Source organism: Antedon mediterranea, chromosome 4 (genome assembly GCF_964355755.1).
Source record: "Antedon mediterranea chromosome 4, ecAntMedi1.1, whole genome shotgun sequence".
Classification (NCBI taxonomy): Eukaryota; Metazoa; Echinodermata; class Crinoidea; order Comatulida; family Antedonidae; genus Antedon; species Antedon mediterranea.
In genome coordinates this window covers 747,429-772,673 of record NC_092673.1, presented here as the reverse complement: position 1 = coordinate 772,673, position 25,245 = coordinate 747,429, and the positions used below count along the sequence as shown (strand labels likewise).

General features: G+C 31.8%; 3 protein-coding genes across 3 annotated transcripts; 1 reads left to right on the top strand and 2 right to left on the bottom strand.

Moving 5' to 3' along the window:
* Nucleotides 1-1,622: 1,622 nt before the first annotated feature.
* On the bottom strand, nucleotides 1,623-4,775 carry LOC140048068 (uncharacterized). The gene is made up of 3 exons (XM_072093070.1): nucleotides 4,688-4,775; nucleotides 3,016-3,292; nucleotides 1,623-2,620 (listed from the first exon to the last, which is right to left on the bottom strand). The coding sequence occupies exons 2-3, from the start codon at nucleotides 3,290-3,292 to the stop codon at nucleotides 2,580-2,582; spliced, it is 318 nt and encodes a 105-aa protein (XP_071949171.1). The 5' UTR covers nucleotides 4,688-4,775; the 3' UTR covers nucleotides 1,623-2,579.
* A 1,771-nt stretch (nucleotides 4,776-6,546) lies between these two features.
* LOC140046630 (uncharacterized) lies at nucleotides 6,547-7,158 on the top strand. The gene has a single exon (XM_072091324.1). The coding sequence runs from the start codon at nucleotides 6,547-6,549 to the stop codon at nucleotides 7,156-7,158; it is 612 nt and encodes a 203-aa protein (XP_071947425.1).
* Nucleotides 7,159-12,351: 5,193 nt separating this feature from the next.
* On the bottom strand, nucleotides 12,352-24,976 carry LOC140046077 (nuclear pore complex protein Nup107-like). Its single transcript, XM_072090586.1, has 25 exons — nucleotides 24,908-24,976; nucleotides 24,343-24,385; nucleotides 24,035-24,150; nucleotides 23,028-23,108; nucleotides 22,103-22,212; nucleotides 20,533-20,698; nucleotides 20,127-20,283; nucleotides 19,499-19,625; nucleotides 18,924-19,084; nucleotides 18,645-18,771; nucleotides 18,335-18,488; nucleotides 18,056-18,198; nucleotides 17,729-17,874; nucleotides 17,478-17,526; nucleotides 17,311-17,380; nucleotides 16,881-17,038; nucleotides 16,405-16,501; nucleotides 16,060-16,113; nucleotides 15,571-15,686; nucleotides 15,317-15,419; nucleotides 14,828-14,988; nucleotides 14,320-14,448; nucleotides 13,975-14,088; nucleotides 13,388-13,555; nucleotides 12,352-12,822 (listed from the first exon to the last, which is right to left on the bottom strand). Exons 2-25 carry the CDS (start codon nucleotides 24,372-24,374, stop codon nucleotides 12,721-12,723), a joined length of 2,841 nt encoding a protein of 946 aa, XP_071946687.1. The 5' UTR covers nucleotides 24,375-24,385; nucleotides 24,908-24,976; the 3' UTR covers nucleotides 12,352-12,720.
* Between the last annotated feature and the right edge of the window lie 269 nt (nucleotides 24,977-25,245).

Here is a 25,245-nt window from a genome sequence, read left to right as displayed (position 1 = left end):
CATAGGGGGTACGGTGGGAGAACTTTAGGGTATAAACAACGACCATTGAATTAGACTTCTAATAATTTAGTACTGTTTATATTTAATGTTGTGTAACATTTAATATTACATAACTGTATTTCCATCAGACCAACTGTTACCGTAACGTTTATTTGTTGAAATTCCATTCATTAAAAAGGCAGTGATACCGGAATGTTCGATTCTTTAAGTTTTCACTTGGACATTTGTCAAGTCCCTGGATTATTGTTAGATAGCCTTGGTAAGGAGAGGTCCCTGGATGATGCACTTAGCATACAAAATAATCGAACATTCCGGTATCACTAATGTTCCTCTCCTATACCTCCCTGCTCAAACAACCACTGTGTGTAATGTGTTTTTTAATCGAACCCCACAAATGTAGTAATACGTAAGATTTGAAATCAGTGACGTCCATGAAAAAAAAGGGTTGAGGGGCAGTTTTGAAATGTGACATGACAACGCATCACAAAAATTGTCTATCACGATGTCCTAATATTATACTGTAGTATAATAATATAATAATAATAGTATTTAAAAGGACACCAATTTACTAGGGCAGTGGACTGCTTTCTCCTATAATACAGACGGAATATGTTTTATTTGGTCTATTTCCAATGAAAACATTTTATTATTAGTCAAATTATTGAATCAAATATTTATTTGCTGGATTGCTGAACATGGATTAATGGCAAATAATTAATCATAGACATTTCTATTCAATCAAACAATTATAGCAAAAAAATAGAATGAATTTATTCATTCATAATGTTACATGTACAGTACAAGAAGTGAGTGGTCAAACATGAAAATGGACAATAATGTATAGTAGTAGATACTACATTCTCATTTATTTTTATTCATTATGAATATCTAAAGAAAACAATACCATTCAACCACTGGTATTCTGAAATAAACAGTTATATTAATGCTAAAATAAATAATTGTTAACTGTAAAGATGAATTTACAAGTCATGAAAAATATTTAGTCCATATAAAGATATGTATATACAATTAGATAGAATGTAGACATACAATATATAAAATTCCTGTACTAGGTTTGGTCATGCATTGTATTTGTAAGTACTACTAATGAAGCCTAAATAGACACTATACTATAAGACAGAAAGATTGTAACTACTGTATACCCTTTCTATAGGTGGTGTGTTTAAATCCTGAATAATTCCAATACTGTACATAAATAGAGGTAATTTGAACCCGTTTGTAATAATATATATCTTAAATATGCACGCATTCAAAGCACACCAATACAGGATTACTACTACTACTAGATTAAAATTTCATAAACTTAAAATACTGCAGTGATTTACTCTCTGCAATTATATCAGTAATACTTGAATAAATACAAATCTTGAACACACATTATATTGCAATTTTTCAATTGATTATATACTGTAAAACCAGAAACTTTTGCAAATTGGTTACACCAGCGATTTTCACAACATAAAACTTTCGTGAATTTGAAAAATAAAGTACCAGTAAATACTGTAACAACAATATTGTGTATATGCGACCTTTGTAATACAAAGACGCTAATACATAAGCTACATAGATCTACAATTGTACATTCTAAAAATTATTCGCGGCATGAAACTTTCCTTTAATGTGTGCTAAGTTTCTTGTTTTAAAGTATACAAAATTCTCTAAGCATACAAATGTTTATTAATAATTTATAGAAATATCTCTTTAAACTTTGAGTTAACATAATTCTTTGGCTATAATAGCATTTTTCTAAAATATTGCTATTGTAAAATAAATTATCTAGAATATAAAAATAAAATACATGAATGAATAATACAAGTCTCTATACATAGTAGTCACCCTATTTTTCTATTTGGCATGCTGACTCCGGAGACGCAAAAGCAGAAAAATCACTGTCGCCTAAGGACGTGCGGCAACAAATACAATTATATTTAGTACAGAACAAAGCTTTAAAAGCAAATAAAACCTACACTCAATACATATTATAGTAATCATTACAAAAATCAAAACATTAAGTAAACCCAGAGTACACAATGATTTATAGAGCTCAGTACTACATTTTTAATGTGAGAGGATCCCTTACTCTTTTTGTACTTTCTTTGTGTACAGTGTGTAAAGAGTTATGACCACAAATTGTGAGAGGATCCCTTACTCTTTTTGTACTTTAAATTGTTATGTGCCATCTTCCTTGCATACCTAAAACCAAATATATACTGGGTCATCCTAAATGCATGTATCTTAATGCATAAATGATAAATTTTGGAATGCGGCTACATTAAAAAATTACTTTATCCCATAGTCAGTACACTACAAACACATAAATTAATTCTAAGGAATTTTAACATTTTTCTAATTTGTGTACATTTTTTAATTTTAACATTTTTAATCTGTTTGAGAATTTTGATTTTTTTTAGATTGTTTTTAAGAGTCTGTATATTTTTGTATTGTTTTTAAAAGGGCCTCGTCAATAAATAAATAAAATTAATGTACAGTACAGTTACTGCTGCCACTCTCGCTGCATTTGCAGTTGTAGCATTTCCTCTTCAAGCATTTCCTCTTCATTACTCTTTTAATGAACCAGACATGCTTGAAGTTACATTAACTAGAAAAGAAGTTAAATGAAATAGTAAAAAAATGGGATTAAAGAAACCATTATATTTTTATTTAGGGGTATAATGTTATACAGGACAGGTCCTGTGTGTGAAAATAACTTCTACTTTCAATTTGAATTTTCAATAAATAAACAAATCAAAATAAACATTTATTTTCTTCAATTGCAGAAAAGATAGAACATAATCAATCAATAATAAAAAGGTTTAGAAAAAGAAAATGTAATGTACAAATCATTACTTTCATCACAGAATCATTAAAAGAATGTCAACATTTCTATTTCGAAATATTTCTGTATAATAAAAAGAAGCAAAAGAAGGTGGCAACCTCCAAAATTAACTGACCTATTAATCAATTTAGGTCAATATGGAAAGTAATTTACCATACCTTCTGTGTCCAACTTGTCTTCCAGTCGGGGTCTGTTGCCATATTCTGGAAAAGGTTCCTCATTTGCGTGGGAGCGCTTGCCTTGTACAGAATTGACCTTCCACATTCCTGAAACTGAGGCTCCTAATCCTGAATCATCTGATCTTGACCCATGTAAACTGCCTGGTCCATGTAGGTGTTCTGGGCTAAGTTTTCTCAATGTGACCCCTTGAAGAAGGGGATCTGGGCCTAGAGGAGCATGCTCACTAAGATCACCGATTTCTTTAAGATCCGGCATCTGCAAAACAATAATAATAAATTTGTAAAAATTCTTTTTTATCTACTCACAAATCAACAGGACAATTACCCCTCCCCAGGTTCCCCTGTGCGAACTAGCAAAAACCCTCTCTCACCTCACATCCATTCACAGAGGAGGTTATGTTTTCACCCTGTGTGCACATAGTTACCATGTCTCGCATCGCTCATTGGTCTGATGTTTTGCCCTACTCTGACTGGGCTGGAATCTAACCCCTAGCCATCAGCGCCTTTTTTCGTAAGTATTCTCAAATGTACTTAGTAAAAAGTACAAATTACATCAGAGGGAGAGTAGGGCAAAACATCTGACCAATTATGAACAAAATAAATAAATAAATAAATAACAAATAATTTATTTAATAAAAATAATGAAATAAAAAAAAATATCATCCTCATACAGCATGTGTAGTGGATAACTTTTTATATCATAATACTGGGTCCTACCGGGCGAATATTATAACCCAAATGTTCATTGTTTGTAAATAATAATTTCGACATTTCATTAATTTAGGTGGCTGGCCTAGCCTAAAAAAGTAAACTAAGACTAGGCCTAGAAGAAACTAAAAACGAAGTGAAATTATTATCTGTTTTCTAGATTTAAAGACCCCTTCCCTGCAATTTTGGACGTTTTTTGGAAAATAATACATATATATCACTTTAAAAACATTAAACCATGTCATTCCTTGTCTTAAATGTACGTTTTATGGTAAATTATGATAAAAAGTGAGAAACAATGCACTACCTAAGTAGCTCGCGGCGATCGACCTCTCGTGGACGGTCTTTGGCCTAGCCTAGCTAGGCTTAGTTTTGTAGGCCTAGCTGGTAAACATCGATAACGTACGAACATCGTACGCTAGCTATATACCTAGCCTGACGTTGTATAGTTGCTGCATTAATTGTCTTTCTATTTTTGCCAGACTCCGTTGATACAAATTGGGGAAAACCCGGTATTTTCGCTGAAAAGTTAGGAGTCTTCCATTTGTTTTGGCTTCACGATCGATCGAAAAGTGGGCGAATTACAGGTGAAAAACAAAAATATCAATCCGCGCGCAATGCATTTTGGGATTTATAGCGGGCCTCTATAATTATTAGAATCGATTTATTTTTCACATTTTTAACCGTTTAAAGACGAAAAAAGTTATCGCAATAGGACCATATAGTATTATTTTTACATTAAATATAGTTTGTGATCTTAAAATAGATCTAAAAAACGTAGGGAATGGGGCTTTAAGTTCTAGGATATACACCCGCCTCAGATATAAACCAGCTCGTGCAGCATGCGTAACAACCGCCTCCATATCGTCAGTACACAAACAATTTCCACCAAGACCATATTTATGTAGATCTGATCTAACTACAATAATTATAAGTAACATACCTGTCCTGTCGATTACAAAGTATAAATTTGGTGGTGTGTGTGACTAGTAAAACCGAATTTTACAACAATAAACACACCGGAAATGAAATTCTTGTATTTTGTGTACAGTTACTACTACTAGTGGAGTCACGCCAGACGTAGACAGATATTTATGTTTTGTCATGAATGAAGCTACATCATCAACTCAGCTGATTGGTCGGCTGTTTTTGTCAAGGTCGATCGACTCGCTCTGCTTTTTTCATTTCATTTTATTGCATATCAAAATCGCAGCCAATGGCTGAATTACATGATACTTACAAATATAAAAACATTTAAAACAGGCATAAAACAGTATATAAAGTTCACATAGAAATCAAAGAACAAATAAAAGTGGAATCAAATATATTGCACAAGAAAAATACATAAAAATACAAATTTAGCTAAAATTTATCTACAAATTTAAAAATTTAATTAAATAAGGGAAATATGGAAATTGATTATTTATTTACAAGATTATGAAATTTGATAAAATTAGAAAATGTGAAAATTATGGAGTTATTAAGTTATTTACAGTAGTATTATATTTATTTGTACATATTCACATATTATGTTTAATTTATTTATACGTCTTCAAAAATGTCTTTAGTTTTACTGAGTTAAAATCTATCTCTCATTAAGGAGGCGTGTAAGAAGCTTAGGGCTATTATAGTATCGGTTTGTTTTACATAGGGGCTCAACAAATTCATGTCAAATTCATCCAAAAAAACAAATATTTGATGTCTTATTCAAGTTTAATTGAAGGGACAGTCACAAAAAAAAAACAGATTTTAATACGTAATAACTGTCTAATTGAGTTGTTATTGCATCAACATGTTAGGCTTGACCTCCTCTACTTCTTCCGGTCAAAGTTCAATAACATTTTATGCATTTACGCAATAAGTAACTATCTTTTACGAACGTTATAACACTTGACCTACTTAATATTTTCAAAATATTTTGGTTTAGATCGATGACCCTTGACCTACTTTGTCATTTTCCACAGTAGTTCCGCGAACTTTTTTTGCATCTACTCTACGACGAATAAGTAACTGGCTTTTACGAACGTTATGACACTTGACCTACTTAATTTTTTCACAATATTTTTGGTATGGATCGATGACCCTTGACCTACTTTACCATTTGCCACCCAAGTTCCGCAAACTTTTTGCATTTACGCCCTCAACTGGCTTTACGAACGTTATAACACTTGACCTACTAAATTTTTTCACAACATTTTTGTATGGATCGATGACCCTTGACCTACTTTACTCATTTTCCACCCTAGTTCCGCTAACTTTTTTGCATCTACGCCCTCTACAGCGAATAAGTAACTGGTTTTACGAACGTTATAACACCTACTAATAAACTTAAAGGTTCATGTGAATTAATTAATTTCATTTATTGACCAACAAACCATATAAAATATATGAGATGAAATGGTCAGGGACTGCTAAAGTAAATAAGATTACTATAACAAGTACAAGAGTCAGCAGTCCAATGATCTAAACTAAATGTATAATAAAGAACACAATTTATTTGTGAATTTTGTTTTGTGAGGGCACTACATCCAAATATTATACTTTATTTTCAGATTTTATTTGTTCTTTTGATATTGAATATTGAACCAGCACATAGTACATACACAGCCTCGCACTATAATAAAGAATAAAATGAACTTTCCTTGTGTAATCATTTATTACGAATGAGGGTACGTTTATTGTAAATACATAATATAAAAATAACACTTAAAAGAGAACGACGTTTCGCAGGACACTTTAAATCAACTTGATGATTGGTGTTTGATAAATAGAGTCCTCCCCAAGCCATCCAAGTGCAATGTGATGCGTATTTCCTTCCTAAAGTCCGACTGTCCTCCTCCCAGTTTCAATCTAAATGGCCATGATCTTAAATGTGTAAATCACATTAAACTGCTTGGTGTCACCTTGCAGGATAACCTTAAATGGGAGATGCATATTCATGATATCGTTGCTAAAGCATGTCGACGTTTGTACACTTTGATTATACTTAAGAAAGCCAAGGCGCCTTCTAAAGATTTACTACAAGTATATACTTGCTATATACGTCCTTTAGTTGAATATGCATGCCCTGTGTGGCACAGTTCAATTACGAAAGACCAAACTAAGTCAATAGAAAGAATTCAAAAAAGAGCTCTACGAATCATTTATGGCATGAACTATGTATCCTACGAGTCTGCTCTTAAATTGTCAGATCTTCCATCGCTAGTTAACAGAAGAGTCCAACTCTTACTGAAATTTGGTAAAGGAATAATAAAGTCCGATACATTTAGAAGCATTCTTCCCCCTGTTCGTGACATTAGCAGAACCCTGAGGTCTGCGAGTAAGCCTCTACTCAAAATCCCGTTTGGTCGTACAGAAAGATTTAGATCTTCACCAGTCCCCTTTTTAGTCCGACTCATTAATGATGAATATTGAATAGGCTGGCACTATTTTAACTTACAGGTAGACCAATTTTAATGTGGTAAATTATTATTTTTTTTTTTAAACTAGTTTTACCTTTTATACATAATGTATTTATATATTTTTATCAAATTTTGTAAAATACTACTTTTCAGCCTTTTGGCTGCCGTTGTATTTTGATGTCTTTTTATGAATAAATATACCTAAATGACTCCATCATGGGGTCATTATCAAGTCCAATGAATAAAATATAAAACAACAACTAATTAAGTAGCACAAGCCAAGGGTCAAAGTTTAAATAACAAAAGACCTATTGTCTAACATCCTGTCAAATGAAAAGCTTAGCTTTTACAGAGTCACTTTGTTTATTCAATTTCAATTTATTATCAATTTTATTATACATAAACAATAAAAAATTAAATTAGCGACCTTGGATAAAAACTCTCACACAGAGATTAAAAAATGTATCTTTTTTATACTTGAGCAAGTTTTACATCTGTGTAAAAATGTATTATCCGTCATATACCATAGATCTAGCCTATAAATTAAGGTCCATGTATATACCAAGAATATCAATATATAAAAAAAAAAGAATTAAAAACTTATTGGCCTAAATGAGCTAAAATCAAAATCTCACAATTAACAATTTTATACATTATTATTTAATTTATTCTGTCTGTCTTGAAAAAAATGTAATCAAATACTAAATATAATCATAAATATTATATATACGATTATCTAAAATGTTTCTTCATTAATGTTATGAAATCCATTCATTCATCCATCCTTCCAACTACAGTACTGCCACATACAGTTATGTAGTAGAATAATAGAATCCATTTACCCATCCTTCCAACTACAGTACTGCCACATACAGTTATGTAGTAGAATAATAAACGATGAATGTTTCAGAACAATCAATGTTGGTATCTGCATTTGCTTTTCGGTGTTTAGAGAAACCATACTTTTAAAGGGTAACTCCAGGCTTAAAATATCTAATGTTTAATATACACTATAAGCATTTACAACCATGTTGATGAAAACTGTAGGCCTATGATGTTTTCAACTTTGCAGCAGAAGAGGAATCATAGAATTGACCCACATTTTCAAAAGTGATGCTACCAGTACCAGTCTGAAAAAATCAATAAAATTCAAGGAATAAGTCCTTGCACCACTTTTTAAAAAGAGGCAACTGTATTTCATAATGCTCACTCTTCAATGGGTTAATATCAACGTGGTTGCAAATGTTTATATTTTATATTAAGGTATAGAAATTTTAAACTCAAAGTTAACCTTTAACAGTAATTTAACATGGTTTCTACAAGTAAACCACGCAAATGCAAGGCTATGTACATTATACAATTAATATTAACAAACATTATAAATACATCTTAAAACCTATTTCTTAAAATCTATATCTTAAATAAAATTAAAATATATACAAACAAATATACATAATGATCAAGCTCTTCACAGTACAAATACTACTTATTAATTAAATAGGGTAAATCCATTGTAATCCTGTTTGGTGAATGGCCTTTTGTAAAGGTGATACATCTTGTATGGTTTAGGCTGGCAAAGGAGAGATTATGGCCCTCGCAGCTACACAAAAGGTAAAATCTTTAGTATAAAGAGGAAACATTTATCAATTAGTACTGTAGATATTAAGACCTTCATTTTTTTTTTTTTTTAACTGGTGGTCACGACTTAAAGTTGTCCGCAACTTATTTTGACCTCCATCCGCACATTTTTGTGTTTTTCTTGTTTATTGTAATTTTCTTTTTGCAACTTGTAATTGTTATCTTTTATTTTAAAATGTGTGGTGAAACCAATAAAACAAACAAACAAACAAACAAGAGCTATGATCAACTAATTAATCTTGATTGTACACAGAATCTACAATAATAATAATAATCAGTCACCAATGAATATTAACCAGGAGTGAGAATAAGCTAAAAAAATTTGCACTCACTCCATATTACAATACAAACATTTAAAATAAAACCTTATATACATGTATAGAAAATTAAACAAACTATACATAACATGAAATTAAGTGTTTTGTTAGAGCAACCTTAAATATTGAAATTATTGTTAAATTCTTTACTCCCATAGTCTAGAGAAGGAAAGAAATACAGAATTATGAAAAGTATTGCCTTTTGAGTTCCAATGTAAAAGAATACCCGGACATCTTTCACTATACTAGTTTTAATACAGTATACTCATTGAAAAGGACAACACCTTAAATCATAACGACAGTTTAAGTAATTTAAACAAGTCTTCAATAGACAATATTTCCAGCACAAATAAGATTTGTCCCAGGAACCTTCCTTTCTAAAGGTTAACTCAGACAGTGTCATACGACAAGGCCCGTCAAGAGAAAATTAAACATTTTTAAAGTTCTCCCGACGACCTAAAAACTACGCCGACGATATCTCAAGACGACTTGACGGATTTAACTCAGACACCTCGTCATATGATGCAAGTGGTGCCCACATTGAACAACAATAGGTAACCACTGGAATTAATACATATTTTTACTACATTTTAAATACATGATCTCAACTCAACATGCACTAAGCATAAAATGCCTCCATGCACTAAGTACATCTTTTAGAAAATATACAATATCATGATAAAACTCTAAATTGCAAGACCTCCACAACGAATGGATGAAAGACGATTACATGCCTCTACTAAACCGCCGCAAATAAGGCACTTGCAGATATATTTGGTGATCAATGTGCAACTTCTCTTCCAATCAAACAAACTAAGTAATCAGTTTTGATCCACAATTACTTACAATGTTGGATCTTGCGCATAGGCTGATGCTTAGTCCTGGCTATGGTTCAATTGGCAAGATTCATTTAGCATTGTCTTGCGTGGTCCGAAGCTCAGTTCCACAATCAATTCAGAATTTTGATGTATCCAAGCTTAAAATTAAACTGATGTGGATAACCAGCTTGTTTTTTTCTCATCAACTGATCACAAACTCTATAAATCAAGTCTTATACTGTTCTAACTAGTTTTTTGCTATTTTGATCATTATCTGAATGACTGTGACGTCGTTTCTTGATGGATACTGGTTTTTTACAAACTGTTTTACTCAAATTTGTTAAACTTTTAGGAGGGGAATATGATGGAATAGCTTGTATTGTCTTTGCAAGATGAAGGGGATCATTTTCAGCTGTAATGTCACTGTCTGGATCCAGAATTCCAATATATTCAGTTTCTGTAGTGGACATCTTTCTAAAGATAAAATATAACATTTCATTTATTATGAATCAATAACAACAATTAATAAACTTAAATAATAATAAATAATTTATACTTATTTATATAAAAATCTCTATTATACAGTACTGTATACTGGTACAGAATCCCTAAAACAAGGACAATTGATAAACAAGATACTATTTTAATTTCAGAAAAATATTTCCAAATATTTATCAAAAAAGTTAATGAATACACCATCTGATGTACACCAAAATCATGTGGTACACAGCAGATCCAGGAGTAGACCAGAGGGGGCCCTGTGTCAGCCATTTAAAAAAACCAAAATTTGCTTCTCGTCTAGTAAACAAATCCTGTATCCACTCGAGTGTATACAGTATCAGTAGTGTTATGTTGACATTTTATTCAGAAACCTAGGAATGTGTGCCAAATTGCAATCTGCATTCATTTTTCAGGATTAGGTTAGTACGCCTTCTCATGCATTGCCATTAGCAGACACATGGTTGTCTACTTTTATATATCTTTACTACAATTTGTTTTAATGCCAACAAAAAATATGATTATGCATGTTTATAATGAGCAACAATAGCAACCAACCAGGAAACACCTGCATGTTTTTTGATAAGAAGGCTGTAACCGAATTATAATGTGCTTTATTAATATTGTAAAAATCATGGAATAAGAAATAAAATTGAAATATAAGAGAATAAATTGGCCTCTAACTAGGCGAGGCCTAGCTAGGTCTAGGCTTGGATGGTAGGCTTATCTTATTATCATATTAATCATTATAAAAAATACACAAACAAAATAATTACCTCTATATATATATAGGCTAGGCCTAGGCCAATAATATATTAAAATGTAAAAACTCTTCAAATTTTGCCTTAGCCGTAGGTCTATTCTACAACAGTAGGCCCTAGCTTGGAGGCACGTACATCGTCATCGACGGGCAGAGTAAAATCGAAATAGGCTAGGTTAGGCCTATCTGCTGAGAGCTTGGCCTACTACTAGTCTAGGCCTAGGCCTATAAATGCCTAGCAGAGGGAACCGTTTTCTATTTCGAATAAAGAATGGGTTAGTAAACCGTTCTTTTTAACCGATTTACCCCGATTATAAGCCCTTAAAAAACGATATTTTCTGGTACTTAAATGCACGACCATCAATATATGACAAAACTCAATTATAAGCAATTGGTCCTGACAAAAAAATAACAAACTATAGTTAGTTAAAAAACAATCCAGTTGATACCGGTCCTCCTGATTCATTCATCACCACAAAAACAAAAACAGCGCGAACCCGACGCACGAACTGTCACATCACGTCAACAAAACGTCAACTCGCATTTTGTGACGTTTTAAATTCCATAGTCAAATGAGTGCTTTTTCTACTTTTTGTCTTGTTCATCACTATGTTTTATGTTCCATATGCTCAGGAAGGAAGATTAAAATTAAGTAATGGCCTAGGCTAGGCATGGAGGTAAAAAAATAATAATTTTACCTCATGGTGTGGACCAAGGAGGTATAAACATTTGTGGACTAGCCTAGGCCTACTCCTTGGATCTTTAAAACTAGTTGTTGACGGAGTCCAGTAATTGTTGACGGTAACACATTACAAAACAAACAGCGAAAAGAAGAAGAGGACGCACACGTGACAAATTTATTTATTTTGTTTTGTGGGTTGATCTACTTTTAACTTGACCAATCAGAGTTTGTCATTCTACTGCAGAGTTTATCGTTCCTAACTGCAGCCAATCATAATACACTATGACCGCACAATAATTAATAGGCCTACTTACTCTCTGTACTGTAATAGATAAATAATATATTGAGGCTGGATAACATAATTAGACACATTTTTTAAATGGTCTTTCCACATCATCACATTTCGTTTCATAATTGTGGTTATGTTGTCAATTCAATTGCCACAAGGCATGATTTTACTGAATATACAAACAATACAAAAACCAATCAGGACCAAAGTACAAAAACGTTTATTATATTACATGTTTCATACATGCCACTGTCCAGGTAATACAAACATCATTAGCCATTTTAAATTTTTTATAGAAAATGTTGGAGAGTTTCACTTTAAATATGTTTAAATACATCAATATTTTTTTTAATCATCAAAGCAGGGAAGAATGAAACCCTGATCTAAATATAGAGTGCAAGGGTAATTTTAATTTGTGTGTGATCTGTGTTCAGATTTTTAGGAAACATAATCAGTAGATTCCACTTTGTGGAAGGGTCAATCATGAATGGAGCTCTAGTTAGAGCATGTAGACAAATATTAGGGCCTATTCCTAATATTGAATGAATATACAGAATGCATTCGTTTATAAATTCACATTTCGTATCCCAGAGCATCTAAATTGTCATCAAGTAATTCAATGGATGATTCCCTTATCTTGCACAGCAGTTTTCTTAATTCATCTTTATCAAAAACCTGGAAGAAATAAATCACAATACATCAAGAGCAAGCTTGGTGCCAAACTTAATAAAATTAAGTATGTATTTTAAATTAAGTACATAGTATAAATTAAGGCCGTGTTTCCGCAACCAAAAATTAACTGATAAAAATTAACTGATAAACTGCCTGTGGAAACGGCCTGAGTACACAGCTTAGATTAAATTATGTCAAGAAAATCAAGTTTTGAAGTAGTGGAGTTGAGTGGAGTAGTTAAGTGAGAATGAGTAAGTATGTAAATAGCATAATTATGTATAAAGTTGGGAGTCTCATTTCTGTATTCAACAAATTCATAACTCTCCAACATCTTATTGCATATATTCATTATTGAAAACCCAGACAACACTCACAATATTACAATGTATTAATTTAATTAACCTTAAACAATTAATTATTGGTGTTTTTTATTTGTTTTGTAAATGTAAATATACTATTTTGATGTCTGCTGATTTTTGTCAAAATAAATTTAATTGAATTTGAAAAAGCAATGGATAAAGAAACAAATAAAATGAGTAAAAATGCAAACACAAAATAAACCACTTGCAGTATAAAGTTGTTGTTCCTCTGAAGCAATAACATCAGCCAACATCAGAGCCTGTTTGTACTGCCCTGTAGTGTGCAACACTGACTGTAGTAAGAACACCAGCAGTGGAATACATAGTTCACGCAATCTTTGTAGCTGAGTTGCTCGTGAATTATCCATTAAATCATCCTAGAAATAATAAAGTCTTGTACAATAAGAATGTAAATTGTAGTGTAATTTGGTGGTAAACTTAAATACAAATATAGGGTCCAGTGGCCGTATTCACCAATCACACTTAAGTGTGATATGTTTAAGTATTTCCCTTAAATTGTATATAGGTAGATTTTATTTTAAGGGTGTTTCCCGTAGGCTAAGTGTGAATGGTGAATACGGCCACTGGTTCAGAATGTTCCTTATTGCAAAAAGCAGTGGTTTTACTGAAGATTCACAACAATGTTTTGTTTATAAATGTATTGGAATTAAAATTACTTGTGTTTTGCTTTTTAATTGCCAACATATGCACCACATTTTGGATGTTAAACTACATAGTAAGCAGTATTCCACAGCAAAACATAAAGAAGGAGAAACGATGTTAATCTAATACTTACTGTATATTGATCCACCATCCAACCACCATTAGGAAACAAGAGAACATTGTAGATATTGTCAACCACTGCTTTGGTGTTGCTGTTTAAACCATGTTGCCACCTTTCTAATTCCATCTAAAAAGTTGAAATAAGAATAAAAAAGAAATTGCGTTATTATCCATGGTCAAAATTACTTTAGCAAATAACTTTAAGAAGTTGATGATGATGCTCTAGACATTTTGCCTTCCTGGTCTATTTCGATTAAGTAGTAACATTTTTCTCACAACCAAAATGACGCCTTTCCCATATTGTGTCCAATTTTGAGAGGATTGGATGTACACAAAATAATAAGTTTGATGAAATCACCTTGAATTCTTTTTCTTCATGTTCATGCTGTACCTTCTGGTGGAATGTTGCCCCCTCAATCACTGTGGGTTCAACTGGCTTCTTATTGTGAAAATGTTCAAACCAATCGTTAAATGTATCTAATGCATTCTAGAGAGATAAACAAGATTACAACATTGTAAATCAATAAATCCATGTTCATGAACAGCTCTTGAAATAAATTCATGCTCACTACACAATGAAAACAACGTATTTTATTCCTTTCAGCAAAAAACAAACAAGCAAACAGTGAAGGGAAGAAGCAGAATGATGAGGAGAGTCAAAAGCAGAAAAACCAATCACCGTTAATGGTACTGTGACCCTCAGACTCAGAAAGGAGTGCTGAGAAAGATCAATAGCAGAAAAACCACAAACCAAATCTCTGAGAATGGTGTGACCCTCCAACTCAGACTTCCACAATGTACAAAAGTGAACATGTAATTGGGACAGGCTTATACATTAATGTGGGCTTATTACTGAGGTGACTTACTAGATAAGCTTTGATACAAAGATACTCTTTGATAGCATTGTCATCTTCAACAGGAAGGCTCACTCTGCCAGCATGTCCCAACCAGTTCTTCATTATCACATCGATAGTGTCTCCAGGAATCTTGTGGAACACTTCTTTGGCAGCGTCATGCTTTTTGATTCCTGAACGAGATGCAGAAAATAAAAATTAAATTTAGTAATATAAACAAAATTGTTAAAAAAATATAAGTGTATAGCATGGTATAAACGTAGATCTTGAGTACACCATAAGTGAAGTCAACAGATACTAAGTATTCGTCAATGACAGCCATGTGTCTGGCTACAAGAACATTAACAGTATGTTCTGCAGATTATGTGATACATAAAGAGGTTTAGTTTACAAAGGTTACATGATACGTACCATTACTGTAAGTAAGTGTAGTCCTTGAAAGTTCTGCGTAAAAAATTTGGCAACAATTAGTGGGTGTGATTATTGGATTTATATACTAACCTAAGAAAGTACGCATGACAGCATTGCTTTGCTTCAATGCTTCGGCCCTCTGTGACGGATCAAAAACTAACCAATCAATAGCCTCTATCTTTTTACGATCAACCTGTAACAAATGAACTTTATTAAATACAGAGCAGCCTCTCAGTAGAAACACTCTGAGAACTCTTATATCAGATAAATATAATACAGAACAAAACTAATTGCAAAACTTTATATAACTCAAAACATTGGGTAAGTTGGCTGTGATAGCTTACCTGAGAGGTAGCAGCATCTATAGCTGGTGTAGATCCTGTATCTGCTGTGAATTCAGTGAGATCTCTATTGCGTATGTTTTCAACTACAGTCTTTGTAATCTTGGGTACGTCTAAGCCTACAATTTTAATATGTATGTAAAAATAATCAAATTAAAACCAAATATGAATAATCAATATTATAGTCCTGGAGAAATAGATATTGCATTAGCATTATACACAACCCTTTGTATTTTTGTTCCTCTATCTCCCCCTAAACTACTGTTCCGATGCTCATGCTATTTACTCTGGGGCACCTTCTAATTTCCCTGGAGTGTTAGATTGTCAATTTCCAAAAAAATATTATTTTACTTTTTTGTTACATCAGAGCAATGCAACACAAGCATGGCAATTGCTGGCCATCTTTACAAACCACACAGTTAGATTACAGAGAGGTAGCAGTAGCATCCACATTGCTTTGGGAGAATACTATGTTCAAATGCAGTACTGTACCTGCTTCTTCTGCTAATTGTAGGCAATATTTTCTTGTGTCCTTTTCTTGAATTCCTGTAATAAACAAAATCAATTTGTATGAGACAATTGACCATAATAATCAGGACATGATTGGTCACTTAAAGTGCTTATGCACATTTATGTTAAAGAGTGTACACTGTAAGGCACACACTCCTAAAAACAGAAGTGCTTTCGACTTTTTAAAAACACTGTACAATTGTAAGTCAAAGTGTTTCTGGTTTTTGAAGTCTTTATGAGAGTTGACTGATACTTCAATTCATACAACACAATTGCATTGTGGGATGGATTCTATCTCATTAATTCGCTATGTTTAATGTAATTTACCTTCTAAGAAATGTGCATAGCATTCAACCTGAAGACTTTCAGGGAGTTGAGCAGCATAAACAGACACCAACTCTAGATGTTTAACATCAATTAAATTCTGAAACACATAAATGCAATAATAATATTATTATGTGCCATGCCTTTACTTAATTATTGTTTCTTCTTTCTTTCATTTTATTAAAAAATGTAGATAAAATGATTTAGTGTGATGAAAATACTGTATAGACTTAGAATTGGCTGTTTGTATCTTGTATTAGTGTACATGACCGAGAACAGTCCTAGGTACACAATTTCTGGTGGGTGGGATTTAATTATACCCTGACTGCATTAACAATGAAATTGACCAAAGTTACTAAGGGGATTGACCAAAGTTACTAAGGGGATTGACCAAACCCCTAAATGGGGGATGGTATGACAGCTACTAACTGATACTTGTTACAATGCTTAACAGTAAGTACAGGATGATCAGCATTTACCTTTACATAAGCCTCTATGATGGCAGTACAAATCTCTTCTTTACTGTCTAACCCAAGACCACGGAAAAAGAGCACAACATGAGCCATGAACCGTACAAGATGCTGAGATGGACGGTGCACATCATCTAGGAGCCACTCTCCCATTTCTTCAACAAGAGCTTTGAAGAAAAAACAACAGATAGATTTTCATCAACTAGAAATTTATTCTGTGAAGGCATTTATCAATATTTGCTTATATTTTTGCTTATCAAGGATTTATGGCAAAGTTTAAAAAAAAGAAAGTTTGATAAATCCAGCCACAGTTGTCTATATATCAAAGATGAGAGTGTGAAACTTAGATCAAGTAAATTTTTTGTTAGCAATTACATAAGAGCATAAATATTAGTAGGAATGGAATTTATATAGAATATATAGCATTTCTGTATCTTACCATCAATTTCTCCTAGAATTAAGTATTTCTGAATCAAGTGGTATTTTTGTTTTGACTGCATTTCAATGTCCTAATATTTAAAAATAAATGAAACAGTTAGTACATCTCATTGATATATTACATTGTTTTATGAGAAAATCAAAACAATTGGAATAAAAAAAACATACCTCACTTGGAAAAGCTTGTAAATCTTGAAAGATTTTATTAGTTGTTAATCTGAAAAAAAAAACCAAACAAAATATAACATGGTGCCATAACCGTATTTGTTTGCCTTAATTTTACTCATGCCAAAACTAGAATTGATACATCAATATATACAATTGATAAAAGAATGAAACTATAATATTTCTATATTTCTGATACAAAATATTTACAAGATAAGACTAGTATATAAAAAGAAAACGAAATGTATATTTACAATTTATCAAAATAATTATCCGGAAGTGGTTGGCTTTCCCGTCCAGGTTGAACATTTTCCCGGATTTCCTGTTCCACTTGTTGGTCAACCAGCACCCTAAAGTAAGCCCACAGGCAATCATCCCATGAACGACACACTGGAAGAACCTGTGACGGCACAATTATAATATTTACTTAAAAGATGGATTAATACAAAATTGTAATATGTGTCTGTTGAATATCGGCAAATGTATGTTAGCGTTCACATGTTGTTAATTTATGTTCTAATTTGGGCATGCCGAGTCCAAATATGGTGTCCATTAATAATAATAAGTTTTGAAAACTATACCTCTTTAAGGTTTCCACTAAACACAGCTGCAATTGCCCGCTCATATGGGTGAAACCGCTCATCTTGAGACATACGCCAGGCTGTCGCCTTCCAGATATCACGGTTTGGATTGCCTTCAATTGCTGCTATATTACCTGTTGATACTAAACCAAGTACAACATGTTAGAAAGACAAATATAAATCTTAGAATATAGATATATATATATATATATATAGAATTCTGTAATGCTCCTCAGATTAAAAGGAATGATAAATTCAATGCTACGGTGCTACACTTACAAGCTTTCATATTGGAATCATGGTAGAGTTTCCAGCCCTCTAATGTTGCTGCTCTCCAAGCCTGACCACATTTCTTGCACAGTCTTTGAGCATCCTCAAGCTGCCCAGCTCGAATCTTAGCAAAGAGGTTTTTCAGCAGCCTAGCCTCATCTTCCTGAAATGATGTCAGTGATCACACAATTGAAATCACATAATTTTAAGAATGCCTCACAAAATATTGCCTTACAGACACCTGTTAATTATACATTAAGTTACACCTGTTTACATCTGAAATTTTCAATTGGCTTATTCTCTGTCATGTTATATTTACCCTATCCAGTTCTGCAAGTGGTTTATTCTCTCTCACAGGTGCGTCAGGATCCATGTGGGATACCAGTTGTCGATCACTTCTTGATACTCTTGCAGTTTTTTGTTGAAGTGAATGCAAAGTATTTTCCCTGAAATTGAATTTCATTTTAAATTTCAGATATTGAGATTAACTATTCAACCTTAAAAAGCAACAGATAAAGTCATGATATACTCAAGCTAACTAATAAATACAATCCATTTATAGAATGTTTGCTGTCTTGTTATCCATAATAATACTTACCAACAAACAGATTGAGAGTAGAACTCAACATTTTCATAATAATCTTGAATTTGGTCAACAGCATTTCTCTCCAACCAATCAACAACAATTTGACTCTGACGCAGAGATGAATTCCTAGCAAATAAGGAATTTGATATCTCCTGCTCTGATTTTCTTTCCATCTATTAAAAGTTAAGGAATAGAAACAATTTGAAATAATGCTGCTATTCAGGAAGAAAATTGCAAAGTTGATGATTGTTAAACTATAGGTTTATTTAATGTCAACTTACATCCATCCCGGTGTCCATGTTTATAACTATAGGTTTATCATGTCAACTTACATCCATCCCTGTGTCCATGTTTATAACAATAGGTTTATTATGTCAACTTACATCCATCCCGGTGTCCATGTTTATAACAATAGGTTTATTATGTCAACTTACATCCATCCCTGTGTCCATGTTTATAACTATAGGTTTATCATGTCAACTTACATCCATCCCTGTGTCCATGTTTATAACAATAGGTTTATTATGTCAACTTACATCCATCCCGGTGTCCATGTTTATAACAATAGGTTTATTATGTCAACTTACATCCATCCCTGTGTCCATTGTTTCCTCATCCTCTGCGGACTGTCTGTCTTGATACAATGAACCCAGCAATCGCCAAGTACATTTCTCTTGCTCCAATAGATTAAGCACTTCAACTGTTTTAGAAAATCTAAATATAAAACAAAATACAAGAATATATAATTTGACAAAATATAAACCATAAGGACATGAACATTTCATAAAGGCAATTGATGTTTTATGCACATAATATAAACCATAAGGACATGAACATTTCATAAAGGCAATTGATGTTTTATGCACATAATATAAACCATAAGGACATGAACATTTCATAAAGGCAATTGATGTTTTATGCACATAATATAAACCATAAGGACATGTACATTTCATAAAGGCAATTGATGTTTTATGCACATAATATAAACCATAAGGACATGAACATTTCATAAAGGCAATTGATGTTTTATGCACATAATTCTAGAAAATTAGGTTCCAGAACGAACTGAGAAAAACAAAAGCCTCTAATGAAGTACATGGGAATTTCATGATCCAAGTTTTTGGACCCAATAGTCTAATAGTACCATAATAAAATATCAATCATTAATACAAAAGAATTCTACTAAAACACTGACACGTTAACAGTATTTACTTATTCTGGCCAGGATTAGCTTTCTTTACCAGCTTGTTCAACATTGTTACTTGTTCTGAACAAAGCTTTTCATATTCTGCAACCAGCCTGAAGACATCGGTTGGTGAGGAAAACACTCTAAAACTTTTCATAAAGTCCTCAAAAAGACCAGCAGTTGCTAAGAAAGATAACGTTCATCAAAATTCATCAGACAGTGAGTCATAACATGTATTCAATAAAGACACAAAATATTTTAAAGTAGTTTTTTTTTCACAGAAAAATAATATTCATTTATATTCATTCCCAATGCAAGACTTTTGAAAACACAAAATTAGAAAAGATATGTATATTAGGCCAAACCAGGGGTGTAGGGTATTGAGAGAGCTGACTGTGTTAAAATTGTAAAATAAGTCATCAGCATCCTTACCACTCATTCCTGGGTCATCTTCTAATAACAGATTGACATTGGTGAGAGTAAAGTCTTCGGTCACTTCACTAGGTGTCATAGATTCCAATGACGCTATTGGTTGTCGTATTGGTGTCATCAATAAAGAAGCAGCAAGACGTGTCTGCTCAGGAATTGACATACTACCCTGTTAAAAAAAACATTAAAAACTCAAAATCTTGAAGGGAAAAATAATAAATTTGATTTTAATTATGCAATTATTCAACTGTCATGGTTGCAACAGTTTGTTGAAATATAATAAAATGCTTACAATGAATTAAATTTTTTAAATTATAATTCTTATAGAATTCCAATTATACATAGTATTAAGAAATGATAATAAAACGCAGAAATAAACATTTATGAACATTTCTAAATGCCCATTTCACATTTTAAATGTTTGCTACACAAGCAATAATCAAGAACTTAGACAAAAATACTGACAAAGTTATGATCATTAAACATTAAAAACTCAAAATCTTTTCTTTAATTTTAGAGAAAAAAGGTAATAATTTTGATTTTATTCAATTGTGCAATTATGCTAACTGTCATAGTTCGTTAAAAGGAATGTAATGATTTCAATCTTTATAATGATTTCAATCTTTATAATGATTTCAATCTTTATAATGATTTCAATCTTTATAATGATTTCAATCTTTATAATGATTTCAATCTTTATAATGATTTCAATCTTTATAATGATTTCAATCTTTATAATGATTTCAATCTTTATAATGATTTCAATCTTTATAATGATTTCAATCTTTATAATGATTTCAATCTTTATAATGATTTCAATCTTTATAATGATTTCAATCTTTATAATGATTTCAATCTTTATAATGATTTCAATCTTTATAATGATTTCAATCTTTATAATGATTTCAATCTTTATACTGATTTCAATCTTTATACTGATTTCAATCTTTATACTGATTTCAATCTTTATACTGATTTCAATCTTTATACTGATTTCAATCTTAATACTGATTTCAATCTTAATACTGATTTCAATCTTAATACTGATTTCAATCTTAATACTGATTTCAATCTTAATACTGATTTCAATCTTAATACTGATTTCAATCTTAATACTGATTTCAATCTTAATACTGATTTCAATCTTAATACTGATTTCAATCTTAATACTGATTTCAATCTTAATACTGATTTCAATCTTTATACTGATTTCAATCTTTATACTGATTTCAATCTTTATACTGATTTCAATCTTTATACTGATTTCAATCTTTATAATGATTTCAATCTTTATACTGATTTCAATCTTTATACTGATTTCAATCTTTATACTGATTTCAATCTTTATACTGATTTCAATCTTTATACTGATTTCAATCTTTATACTGATTTCAATCTTTATACTGATTTCATAGAATTTATTACTTTACAAAGAAATAAAACAAAGGAATAAACATGTATGAAATGCAATCATTTCTAAACGTTTGATTCACAACCAAATAATCAGTAACGACTTTGATAAATTTACTGACAAAGTTATCATTTAATGATAACCCTGTGTGTCAATATTTACCAATGACATAGGATCTGCTGGCATATTCTGAGTCTTCAGTCTTCGTGGTGTTGGACTTACTATGCCTGTTACATCATATTGCGATGGTATTGGCAATTTACTTGGTGTATCTAAAACAAATTAAACGTCAAATCAAATTAAAAACACTCAAAATTGGCATAAATTTCACAATCTACTTTTTTGATATAAACAAATAAAATATTTATACTTTAGGGACTAAATCTGTGTGTATTTTCCTAGGTGGATACATAGGCCATTTAGGGACTAAATCTGTGTGTGTTTTCCTAGGTGGATACATAGGCCATTTAGGGACTAAATCTGTGTGTGTTTTCCTAGGTGGATACATAGGCCATTTAGGGACTAAATCTGTGTGTGTTTTCCTAGGTGGATGCATAGGCCATTTAGGGACTAAATCTGTGTGTGTTTTCCTAGGTGGATACATAGGCCATTTAGGGACTAAATCTGTGTGTGTTTTCCTAGGTGGATACATAGGCCATTTAGGGACTAAATCTGTGTGTGTTTTCCTAGGTGGATGCATAGGCCATTTAGGGACTAAATCTGTGTGTGTTTTCCTAGGTGGATACATAGGCCATTTAGGGACTAAATCTGTGTGTGTTTTCCTAGGTGGATGCATAGGCCATTTAGGGACTAAATCTGTGTGTGTTTTCCTAGGTGGATGCATAGGCCATTTGGTTACCAAATAGAAGAGAAAAAAGATTTGTCCAATTTACTTTTGAATTTGATTAATAAACTTGGAGAATTGTATATTTTAAAGTTTTTTTTTATATGTATTTTTTATATATTTTTCTGTTTACTTGTCATTATGTTTGTGCACTATTTATCTTTTCTTTTTCTTACAATTAAAGAAACACATTTTATTTCTTCTGTAAGATCCATGCTTTTGGCTAAATAAATGTGAACTTACATGTACTGTACTTAAGTGAAGAGCTTGGTGTGGCTGACACCCCAAGGCCTGGAGTAGCTACTTGGTCAAGCAATCCCATAGCTAACAAATTAAGACAAAACAACAATGGAATATGATTGGGCCTAGAAATCAGTGTTGCTATTCACAATCAAACTTGTAATAGTAGCCTAATATAATTTAAGAAATGATTTTTTTTATTTAAAAAAAATTCTAATCAAAATGTGGTTCTTTTTTTAATATGTTTCAAGAATTTTCCCTTTACTTTGTTAATAATAGTTATATATATATTTGCCATATTACTTTGTTAATAATAGTTATATATATTATTTGCCATATTACTTACTTACATATTACTACCACCTTTATTCATTCAATGTTTGTTACATAAACAACAATTACAGAATCTCATATATATTTACATTATTTTCTGCATATTTTTTGTTATGTTATCTATTACAAAATATATTGCATGTTTAATGAAAAAAAGTTGTTTAGTTATGAAACGTTTGTTAACTTATTTATCATAATTTGTGTATCTTTCAGTTTATATATTTGTATTTGATTTGCCCTTTAGGGAAATGCTTAACAATTGGTGTAGTATACCAGGCCACTGTCACAAGCAATGACACTAACAAAATGTGGTTCTTTTTTTAATATGTTTCAAGTTATATATATTATTTGCCATATTACTTTGTTAATAATAGTTATATATATTATTTGCCATATTACTTTGTTAATAATAGTTATATATATTATTTGCCATATTTTATCAGACAAAGGAAATAAAAGAAGTTGTCAAGTTGATTATGAATTGAATTATTATGCCATGTTTTTGGCAGATTTCAGAAACTAGACATTTCCACCATTTTTATGTTGATTGTGCAATCTTATCTCCAATCTAAACGATTGTACTGTACAAATTTTCGGAATTAAATTTAAAATGAACCGATCCTATATTCACAACAAGGAATTAGTAGGTCCTTAATTCATTTGATTTTGAAGGATACATCGTCTAATACGTTCACTATGATTCTTAGGCCCTTGAAGAAAACTGTTTCCTTTCACACTCCTTGAAACTCCTCTAGGAATGGGCGAGTTCTCATCTACTCCAAACGAAAGTGACCTTAAATAAAAACGAAGAAGAAACAAAAAATAACAGATAATTATATTTAAAGTTTCCAAGATCACAGTTTAATTTATAAACTTTTAAACAAGTTTTAATTAGACAAACAATTTTTATTTAGACTGTTTATATTAGACACAAATTATCATTTTGTTTCAAAACATTACATTTAATCTTGTTTTGCATATTTACCTGTTGTAATCATCCTGTCTGAAAGAATCCATATTGTTTATGACTGTAATACAAAGAAGAGAGAGAAAAATTAACTTAGACCTTTTAAGAATAGGCCTTTGGCCAAACCCATTTAGTTAGGCCTAGCCTAGTAATTCTAACTAAAAACTAGCTTAGATAGACTATTGTAATGTAAGGGGAATGCTACTGTAAGCAACCAATAATTGTTTTGTTAATTTTTTCGACTTTTCTAACTCTATTTAGTCTTTTGTTTTGTTTGAGTGAGTGTAGTAGACCTATTATTAAATAATGGAATCGGGAAGTAGGCTAGGGCAAAAACTTAATGAAAGTCTACCTAGTTACTAGCCTATATACACTGTTTGTAGGCCTAGTCTACTTTTCGAACATCTACCCTCTAGATAGGCCTAGCCCAGACCGGCCCCGGTAGTTGGAACGCCCTCGACGATATTCAACCTACCACGCACGCTGCCGCAGGCCAGCTCGGGCCTAGCATAAGTACTTTACCTAGAATTATTGACGATTAATATTAGGTGGCCGTATATTACAATAAAATAAGATTTCAAACCTGTTAAGAAACTGAATTTAAAACGATTAGTGGTTTTCTTATTGAAATCATCTCTCGCGCCACGACATATCTGCCATTTTTAATTGTCTTGTCTTGTGAAAGGTTGCCAGAATATTTGTAAAGTTATTTCATTTCAATTTATAGTTGTGCTAGATATAAACTAGTATTACCAGGGAGAGTTGTCAACTCCCTGGTACTACAGTGTAGGCCTACTTTACCGTATATTACACAAAACACCCCAAAAGCCCATAAATACTTTACACATTGAATTTCTCATCTTTCACTTATATATGGAAGTATAATAACTCCATATAGAGGCATACCTCCGAGCATCTTTT